The sequence below is a fragment of the Solea solea genome, chromosome 2 (genome assembly GCF_958295425.1).
Source record: "Solea solea chromosome 2, fSolSol10.1, whole genome shotgun sequence".
Lineage (NCBI taxonomy): Eukaryota > Metazoa > Chordata > Actinopteri > Pleuronectiformes > Soleidae > Solea > Solea solea.
The window spans coordinates 34,013,319-34,024,158 of NC_081135.1; the positions used below are offsets into that span (position 1 = coordinate 34,013,319).

The 10,840-nt window shown below is 44.3% G+C and overlaps 2 protein-coding genes across 2 annotated transcripts; one reads left to right on the forward strand and one right to left on the reverse strand.

Moving 5' to 3' along the window:
• Positions 1–1,074: 1,074 nt before the first annotated feature.
• Positions 1,075–4,727, reverse strand: LOC131443639 (small membrane A-kinase anchor protein-like). The gene has a single exon (XM_058613445.1). It carries the CDS (start codon positions 4,051–4,053, stop codon positions 3,772–3,774), a length of 282 nt encoding a protein of 93 aa, XP_058469428.1. The 5' UTR covers positions 4,054–4,727; the 3' UTR covers positions 1,075–3,771.
• A 675-nt stretch (positions 4,728–5,402) lies between these two features.
• mstnb (myostatin b) lies at positions 5,403–10,557 on the forward strand. Its single transcript, XM_058613417.1, has 3 exons — positions 5,403–7,705; positions 8,003–8,373; positions 8,778–10,557. The coding sequence occupies exons 1-3, from the start codon at positions 7,327–7,329 to the stop codon at positions 9,156–9,158; spliced, it is 1,131 nt and encodes a 376-aa protein (XP_058469400.1). The 5' UTR covers positions 5,403–7,326; the 3' UTR covers positions 9,159–10,557.
• Positions 10,558–10,840: the final 283 nt, after the last annotated feature.

The following is a 10,840-nucleotide window of genomic DNA, read 5'->3' on the forward strand; positions in this document are numbered from 1 at the left end:
TTCCGATCGTTTGTCTCACCTTCTGTCCCTTTCTGTTATTTGCTTTCTCCTTCCTCCTCCCTTCTCCCCCTCTTTGTGGAGGTCAGAGTGAGATGCTTGAATAGTTTCTCCTAGATTTCCTGTCAGAGCCTGAGACTTAAACTTGCTAAACCACATCCAGTGTGTCCTGAATACATCTTCAGCTCTGATCACAGAAACCACATAAAGAGGTGGTTTGAGGACAAATGTGACCGCCTTCTTTGCCATGTCTCATACAACTTCTGTCCATCGTACAGCTGCAGCCCTCTTGTGCCACTTTTTGCTTATGCAACTCTCAAGGCAATTCATGGGAATGATATTAATATTATTAATTAGTATTTTGTGGCCACAAATTAGTTATTTTCCCCCCATGTCATGTCTGGGGCTCCATAGAATAATGAAAGCTCTATTCATGCTGCTGTAACATAAAATATTGGCCATAAAATACTACTTTGATTTTCTTTGGCCACAAATTGGTACTTTGTGCATGTTATACCTATTTTGTGGCCACAAATTAGTATTTCATGCACACATTATACCCTCAAATCAGTATTTCCTGGGCACAAATGAGAGGTTTATTTTCCCCACGTCATGTCTGGAGCTCCATAGAATTATGAAAGTAACTTAAAATATTGGCAACAAATACTACTTTGTAGCCACAATGTACTTTTTTTTGGCCACAAATTAGTATTTCATGCACATGTTAAACATTCAAATTAGTATTGTGTGGCCACAAATTAGAGTTTTCTTCCCCCATGTCATGTCTGGGGCTCCATATAATTCAGCTGCACATGATTGGATGGACACAGACACACAACCACACATATTTACAACAGACTCATCTGTACAGTCAAATATCTTAAAAAGGATTTTAGTTTAGTGTGTATTTACATTCAGAGCAGATTAACTGAGATTTGATCTGGTCACAAATGTTAATACTGTTTGCATGATGACATCATCTCAGTCAGAGAGAGAGCAGAAGACAAAACACCCATCACCTGATTTAGAGTCAGAACTCCTAAAGTACTTTGTCAAAAATCAGCTCATGAATTCAAATGACTTTTTACACAATAATCACTTTATTCTTGTGCTTTTCAAACCACACTTTCGATTCAGATCCCAACACAGACGGAAAGGAACAGTTGTCTCAACAGTGAGCTCAGCCTTTTGTCATTTAATCTAGCACAAAACAAACGGGCTCAGATTAAGAGTTAGGAATATGGCCTATGATGGACAGTGTCGTCTCTAATCTTTAATGTTCTGTTCTGACAACATGTTTGGGAATTCGGTGCCAGAGTTTAATCCATGTACTCAGATTAGTGCAAGTTAGGCATCAATTTGTGTCGTGGTTTCCATCCATTATCACATCAACACTTTGTAAAACTGCAGCTTTAAAATGGCGTGAATTTTCTCTCATTGACTCTTTCAATGACGCTGCTCTTCATAAAAACAGGCACAGTTTAAAAGACGGCACTAGAACCAAACAGTAGGAGTAGTTTTTAATAGCACTGCCTAGGTTTCATGTCAACACAGAAAAAGCATTAGTGGCATTTAGAGAAGGCAAGTGGTGAGAATCACCTGCTGCCACTGTTTTTATGGCTCATTTAAGGTGATTTGTGTCCTTTTCCAACCCGGGCCCTTAGTTAATCAGACGCTCCAGGAATCAGAGGCCACGTCATCGCAAAAATGAATGCAATGTCAACCAATTACTGTCGTTTTCTGCAAGGCAGGACAGAAAAGTGGGTCACAGGACTGGACAATGCCGGTGTCACCAGAGGACGAGAGCTACAGTCTGACACGACTGTAGCTCTCAGACACAGAGCCTCAGTCAAGACCCTGTTCACTATCAACATTTAACTAGTTGTACTTTGATTTTGACTTGTACGATTTGTTTTTAATTGAAGATCTCCATGATCTCCACTAAAGGTGAAGTCGTAACGGAGTTGCAAATGTGTCAATATCTTGCTGAGGACAGGACAGGACTGTTGTTAGCCTTTTATTTTATGTTATATGTAAAACACACATTTAAAAACACGAGGCTCAGGTTGAAAAAAAATAATTCCCCTTTCAGTCCAAATCGTGACACTTGATAATTATCTGATCCTGCAACAACGTGACTTTTAGGTCAATCTTAATGACATCAGTTTGTGTACCTGTGTTTGAAGATTTGACTTCCAAGGCCTTGGCCGGTCCTTACGTTGTCCCTGTGTCCACTGAACGAAAGACAAAGACCACACCTTTTATAATAATGTCCCCACTGTTCAAATAAAACTGTTCACACAGGCCTTCTAACGTGGGTCAGTCAGGCTTATCATAACATTCATTAAGGACTCTGGTGGTTATGAATGTTCTATTGTTAATATATCTTGACTCTGTCGCCTGGTCTGTGTTCTGTTATAGAAGCAGCACCACATTGTTTTTAAGGTGGATTTTGCATATTTGTGCTGCTTCTCCTCTAAAGGGCAAATGGCAGTATTTCTGACTTAGACATTGAACATGGACAGTGTTGACAAGAACCCAAACCCAGGACTCTTATCTTCAGGTTTTTCCGTTTTCTTTTTTTCCTTTTAAGCTTCAGTTCTGCTGACAGGTTCATCCTGTGTGAAAAGTGAGTTGTTTTCTCTGAGGCTGAGACTCTGCAGCTGGTCCCAGTCGTCTACTGTGACTCGTGTATACAGAATATCCTGGAGTGCAGGAAATGCGTCGTTTGTTCGCAGACATTTTCTGAAACCCATTTCGAGGAGCTGCCCGGGTGAGTGGTGGGGCTGCGGTCGGCTCGGCCTAATGGCCGTGGCATAAACTAGAGCATATTTGTGCTGCTTCTCCTCTAAAGGGCAAATGGCAGTATTTCTGACTTAGACATTGAACATGGACAGTGTTGACAAGAACCCAAACCCAGGACTCTTATCTTCAGGTTTTTCCGTTTTCTTTTTTTCCTTTTAAGCTTCAGTTCTGCTGACAGGTTCATCCTGTGTGAAAAGTGAGTTGTTTTCTCTGAGGCTGAGACTCTGCAGCTGGTCCCAGTCGTCTACTGTGACTCGTGTATACAGAATATCCTGGAGTGCAGGAAATGCGTCGTTTGTTCGCAGACATTTTCTGAAACCCATTTGGAGGAGCTGCCCGGGTGAGTGGTGGGGCTGCGGTCGGCTCGGCCTAATGGCCGTGGCATAAACTAGAGCCGAGGACGATGTTGCAGCTCCACCGCAGGAACCCCCGGGGGATGCCGTTACTTACAGTAGAGGACAAGAGCCTGCTGGGTCGTGTGTGCGTTTGTCTGACCTGGTCGCACCGGTGCAGTTTCTCAACAGAGAGCCTTCACCAAATGAAGGGATCTAAGAATAACGTCCTCTGTAAGAGGAGATAGCTGGATGGCATCAATGGACGGGATAGACTTTCACTGGCAGACAGGAACATTGTGATACTAAACAATTTCTCACGTTGCATCACGAGTCATCATGAGAGCCGAAATCTACTTGGCGCAGGGGGACAGAGAAAGACAATGTCCAACTGACGATGCTCTGATATAAGAGTAAAGCCCTTGTTTTGAGTCATGGAATGCTTTGGTCGCTTTGCACTGGGCCTTTTAAACCCAATCCCGGGATAATCCAATTAAAAATAAAGAGGTCAAAACTGAATTACAAGCGGCTCATTCATGTTCCTAAAATCCTTGAATGATTCATTCTGAGCGCATGAGTTTTGGTCTGTCTGCGCAGCCCCGGGGTGTCCTCTGTGTGACTCGCTCTCCCTCCGGTGTCATGGCATGTCACATTCAATGTAGGGGATGTCACTGTAGCGGCGGTCTACCTCCACCCACTGCTGCACGGCCCGGGCCACAATCTCCTCTGAGAGCTTCTGCGCGTACTCCAGCAGCACTGGGCTGACCTGAGGGAAGCTCTCCGCCGCCGCATCTGCCTCCGGGTGAACCAGGAAGGCTTTCTCTCCCTCCCTCGGCCCCCTGCACCCGCCCCTCGTCTTCCCGGTGGAGTTTGCATTTGGGGCTCCGGAGTTGCCCGTCTTAGATTTGATGCACCCCATACTGTGGACGGTGTGGGTGCCACAGTCTTTGGTCAGACGCGCAGCGCATACATCGATAGTTTAATCTCCGTGAGTGGTCAGTACATCCCAGAGACAATCTCCTTTGTGTGCCCCCCCACCACCACGCTGCCACTTCTCTCTCTGCTGCAATCCTCTTTGTACGCCTGTCATCCGCTCTCACCCATGTCTGAGTGTTGACATGTGCTGTGATGACAGGGTGTTACAGAGACCAACTGGAAGGCCCATGCCTGTGTTGTTGGGGCAGCAGCGGTGGCGGCGGCGGCGTTGAAACGGTCACTCCTTGCTCCCCTGCTGCGTAGAACTCATCCTGTCCTCGGCTGTGGAGAGAAAAAGAGAGTGATTTATTTTCCATGTCGCCGACAGCCTAAAAATACCAGATGGCAGGAATGAGGTGAAGGATTGCGAGCGATTCTCACAGTGGTCATGGCAGCTATGGGACTCGGGTTCCAGTGGCGAGCTCGAGGTCAAGGTCTCGGCATGGCTCACTTCTAAACACCCGCTGCTCCTGAACACGACTAACATCCCTCGCCCCCTCCTCTCCTGTCCAACTACTTTGTGACTCAATCCCTCGGCCTATTTTGCGTAGCATGTCATGGGGGACGTCTGTCTCCAGCTCTGGTGCACTGATGCTGCTCCGCTGTAAGCCTGTTGTCTCCCATCTGTTCCGCTGACCCACCCTCGCAGCACAGTTGATTCACACTCCTTTTCTAGGACCACAGGCCTAGGAACATGTGCTTCATTCAGAAAGCTGCATGCTATAGTCCACAACAACAGGCATTCAGTCAGTCAGGGCCATGAATGATTCATGCAGAGCAGGGAGTCTCCCTGTGAGTAAAGGCAACACTGTTGTGTCCACATGTCAACACAGGAGTCTGAAATGTTACAGAAATCCTCAAGCACATCTCATGTGAATCGCCTCATACTGTCACAGAGTGTTTTCTATGAACGCTGATGCTTAACTGATGCATTTCAGCAACAGTGTGGAGCTTTTAGTCTTATTTCAGATGGGAAAAGAGTCACTCAAAGGAAAACATGAAGAAAATGCTGGCACACTGTGCAGCTTTGCACACTTTTAGCAGCCAAAGAGTCTGTTCTTTTATTCTTTCTTTTTCCTTTTTTTTTTAACCTACATTCTGCCAAACCACAGACAAAAAATAAATCACTCAAGGTCGTTCAAGTAAATAATAATCCGGACATGATCACCTGCTGCTGCTGTCTCCTGGATCTCCTCCTCTTCCTCCTCAGCTCTTCATGAAAACAGCATCCACAGCAATATGAACTTGAACGTTATTGATTTCATGCAACATAAAAAGAAAGACAAAAAAAATATTCCCCCAAGTTGCTGCCACAGCTGCTGCTGCTGCTGCTGCGGCTGGTTGTTGCTGGTGTGTTCTGTTCCCTGCAGACGCTCCACTTCTCTGATGGTAAAAAATAATTATACAATCTTATTAATATGATTATGAAGCAGAATCCCAGGCTGCTGCTGCTGGAGGAGCAGAGGAGGACAAGCCCTGTTGCCTTCGCGTTGAACGCAGCTGATCATCTCCCACAGGCTGAGGATTCACAGACTGAAGTGGACTGAGCTCAGCTGCAGCTGTGATCCACTCACTGACCTCACTGATGCTGCTCTGACCGGTGCGACGCTGCCACCTGGCTGCCAGACTGAAGAGCTGCAACATTTCTTTTTTTTTTTTTTTTTTTTAAACAACAAAAACCCAAGTCAAGTTGGTGTGAAGTTGTTATATAGACTGCAGCCCATGTGGACAAGTGGAAGGGAATAGGGCTTGTCTCAGGGGGGTGTTGGTTCAAATCCTGGGACCACCATTGCTCCTCGTGCCCCAGTTGAAGAAATCTAGATATCTTTGGATATATTTAGATATCTCAAAGTGATTTGGTTTTATTTGGAAGATTTGCTCATTTAGTGCACATTTGCGTATCAAGTTTTAAAAAATCAAAGTCATTCAACTGGTTCACTTGTTACACAAGTGCAAATTAACCCTAAGCCACTAATTCTGCTTAGGGCCCCATAAAGGCTTGAACCAGCCCTGGTGAAAAAGATGTGTTAAATACAGAGGTCAGATTCACAATCAATAGTGAATTTGTGTGTGCAAACTTTTCACATAAGATTGTTGTTGTCATTGATGGTTTTATTCAGCATCAGTTTGACCTCTGATAGGTTTAAGCAACATTATGTGAAAGTGGTATAAATGTTACTCACATGAGCTTATGTTTAAAACCAAATGAACCCCTACAGTCTTTTTTGGCAAAGCATTTCCATTTTATCGTATATTTATCTTATTAATTAATGATTCTGTTTCATGTTTGAGTGGCCACACGATGGCGCTGTCTTCCCACGTCCTGAAACCAGGTTTCGTCCACAAGCATCTGGACATAAATAAACCTTGGAGCCAGGATTTCCTTCATCTTCACTATGACTTTGACTGAAATACCGGACATAGACTCTTTCCATTTATGATTTATTTATTTTTTAAACAAACTGCTGACTTTCTTCTCTCAGGGAAACCTGCATCTTAAAGGACAAGAATAATTATTTAACTGTCATTTCACCAATTTGTAATTCTTGTTTTTTGGATAAAAAGCTGGTTACATCACGTCCACTTGGACACCTGATTAGTCATCTCTCAAAGTTAAATGGAAATAATATATGACACAAACTACACTTTATCTCAATATGTAATTTACTTTATTCAGAATTGAAAGAAACCAAGTGTATGCCTGAAACTGACTGAAAAACCCAAATGAAAAAATGTCTTGCAATACACTTTAAATTACACAAATAAAGCTCATTTGTTGCGTTTATTTTGAATGTATAACTTCAGTTCGCCTGTTGCGCACGGTCCACTCAGCGCTCCTTGTGCCCGTTGCGCAATCACGTCAGGAAAAGTGACTCTATCCATCTGTGGCCACGCTCAGTGCGCGCTCACAGTCCGCGTCCCTTTATGGTTTTACAGTGGGGGGGAAAAGTTTTCATGTCAGTCGGTTAAAATTCATTGTTGCCTGTCCAGCCAATCATAGTTTTTGACGACACAAAAGAGGCTAAAGTTGGAGTATAAAAAGGTGTGCGCTAATCAAGTATGATGCCTATCAGAGTGCGACATTAATCCAAACGCAGTGCAGTCACGCACCAGGTCCAACACAAACCGGGAGTCTGTCCTTTATTATTATCATTATTATTATTATTAGAATAATAATTATTATTTCCTGTAAGTCAAACTTCACACCTGGGAGACAATGCATCTGTCTCACATTGTTCTTTATCTTAGTTTGCTGATTACTTTGGGTCCAGTAGTTCTGAGTGAGCAAGAAACGAACCAGCAGCTCTCCGCCACCAACCCGGAGGACGCGGAACAGTGCGCCACCTGCGAGGTGCGGCAGCATATCAAGACCATGCGATTAAACGCGATCAAGTCCCAGATTTTGAGCAAACTGCGGATGAAAGAAGCGCCGAACATCAGCCGGGACGTAGTGAAGCAGCTGCTGCCCAAAGCGCCGCCGCTGCAGCAGCTCATCGACCAGTACGACGTGCTGGGAGATGACAACAGGGATGTAGTCATGGAGGAGGATGACGAGCACGCCACCGCGGAGACGATAATGATGATGGCCACTGAACGTAAGTGTTTATTTCGTGTGTTTTCGTGGTTAAAAATGACGCGCGCACCTGTCTCCAAACTGGACTTTTACGCACGGAGCAGATCGACGCTGTAAACATGCTTTAGTTGAACAGCGCGTCGCTACATTCTTCGCCGGGTTATATTGTGAATATGATAATGTGAATGTCACCAATGCTCAAAACAGTAGACGGGAAAATGCTCTCATTGCGCTCATTACGCATTACGCATTGATTTTTATTGACATCTTTTATTTTCATGTGGAAAGTAAACATCTCTGTCTCTCTTGTCTCCTTCAGCGGATCCAGTGGTGCAGGTGAACGGGCAGCCACAGTGCTGCTTTTTCTCTTTTACGCAAAAGTTCCAAGCCAGTCGCATCGTGCGGGCGCAGCTCTGGGTGTATTTGCGTCCGGTGGAGGAGGCGACCACGGTGTTCCTGCAGATTTCCCGCCTGATGCCGGCCACAGACGGGGACAGACACATACGGATCCGCTCGCTGAAGATCGACTTGAACCCCGGGGTCAGAAATTGGCAGAGCATAGACGTCAAACAAGTGTTGAGCGTGTGGCTGCGGCAGCCGGAGACCAACTGGGGCATCGAGATTAACGCCTTCGATTCGAGGGGAAACGACTTGGCCGTGACATCCGCTGCGCCGGGACAGGAAGGACTGGTGAGCTCAACCTTTATTTCACATTTAAAAAAAACAACAACAACACACAACTCGGTGAACAGTGAGTGCAGCTGAGGCTCACTTCACTCCTGAAAGAATCTGAAGACAAAAAAGAAACATAAAAGAACAACATTGAGGGTTTTGTAAACTTAAGTCTTCAGTAAATGAATCAGCAGGTGGTTAAATATTCCTGCTGCTGAAAGAAGCATTTAAGATATTGAAAAAGCCTGTAATCAACAAAGACTCCAATGAAGGAAAACACCTGCATCTCACTGCCTTATTACATGAGATGTTCATGGTTCCTTCAACCAACTCTCACATCATTTGATTTCTGGTCATTCTATGTTTAATTTTGAAACAAACAAGTTATTTTCAGTGGTTTAATTCACTCTCTGTTGTTGCAGCAACCGTTCATGGAGGTGAAAATATCAGAGAGCCCGAGGCGAGTCAGGAGAGACACGGGCCTGGACTGTGATGAGAACTCCCCAGAGTCCCGCTGCTGCCGTTACCCGCTCACTGTTGACTTTGAGGACTTTGGCTGGGACTGGATTATTGCCCCAAAGCGCTACAAGGCCAACTATTGCTCTGGGGAGTGTGAGTACATGCACTTGCAGAAGTACCCGCACACCCACCTGGTGAACAAGGCCAACCCCAGAGGGACTGCAGGCCCCTGCTGTACCCCCACCAAGATGTCGCCCATCAACATGCTCTACTTTAATCGCAAAGAGCAGATCATCTACGGCAAGATCCCCTCCATGGTGGTGGACCGTTGTGGATGCTCTTGAGTTGGAGAGTTGGCGAGGGACGGGAGGATGGCGGCGGGGCCGTGGCTCGCCCCGGGCCTCCACCTTCAGACTTGATGACACAATCAATCCACCAGTTCCCGATGCTTTCCTGCAGAACATGGTGCAATAGAACCAGAGTAGAGGCCACAAACAGCCCAACTTTCCTGCAGGGCAGCAGCTTTCACAACCGGCATAGCTCTCTTATCTCTCTTCCAGTGAAATCTTAGCCGTAGAGGCTCGAAGTCAGATCTGTACTGAACACACACATGAACACGCACACACACATGATGGACCGTGGAGTGAATGTAGACAGATATCATCACAGTTATCACACACACAAAAACAAGCTTAATCTCCATAGTCTCCGTCTTCTGTAATCTATCCATTTATACACACACATGCTGACAGATTATACTCAAAACGCCATCTACTCCACTCCACTCCACTTGTAGCCAACATACAAGCTATTACACTTTCTGCTAAGCTGCTTGTGATAATCATTTTTTTTTTTTTTGAGGTGTGTTTTCAGAGAGAAACCAGGAATCCTCAAAGACTGTTATTTTAAAAATAAAAAGGGTTTGGGGAAAAAAATCCTTAAAGTGATATTTCACACTGGCAGAACATGTTTTATGACACGAAAGTCGAAAATGGCAACAACATAAACACAGGTCGCAATCTCATTATCCGTTGTCTTTCCAATTTTCAACTGTAATTTTAGATTTTAATGAAATACAAAGGGATTTCGGAATAAAATCCTAAAGCGCAGGCGGCGGCACGTTGGTCCCTCCTGAGATCCACATGGCCACAGCAGGACAAAGTACTGCTTTAAGTCATCGTCATCATTACCATCATCATCATCATCATCATGTACTCTGCCGTACACTTCTATTCACAGCAACAGCATCCGCTCCCAGTCACACTCACTATCCAAAACCAAAAGAGCCAGACCTGCCCAATACACTTGAATTATATTCTGATTGTAAATTCACATTACTGGACAGAAGGACTTGAACTGAAGGCACAGTGAATGCAGCCTAAAAAAAATAAAATATATATATATACATATATATATATATAAAAATGTCTTAAAGACAGAGAAGAAAGGGGTTTATTTTTTAGACGTGAGGATGTTGACATCAAACTCTGTCTTGCATCAACACAGTTTGCACTATGGCACACCAATAGAAGGAATTGGTTGCTACAAAAAAGTTGTAAAAACTGATTTTGATATGTTTTGCTCATTTGTATTTGTACACATATGCCATTGTTTCCTGTGGGAGTTGCCTTTCTAAAAACCACTGTTGGTCAATGTACGTTAAAAAGAACCACAACCTATCAAGTAATTCAGCAACTCTATACAACTTGTTGTAACAAATAAAGTTTCTAGCTTGTTTGTTGAGTTTGTTTGTGTGGTGTGTTTGTCTGGCTCACCCCCCCCCCCCCCTTTGTCATTAAAACAGTGTGAAATCAGACATCAGATCTCTTACATTTTCTCTCATAAATAAAAGGGCTGGACGTGCCTTTGTTTTCTGGAGCAGAGCTACAACTTTTGTGACTTTCTGCTGACTCATAGTTCACATTAAAAAAAAAAAAAAAAAAAAACTGGTGTGTTTCAGTATCACAACACAACAACCTGAACCTGAACGTCGCATTTCACACTTCAGCAGCTGAGAATCTTTATT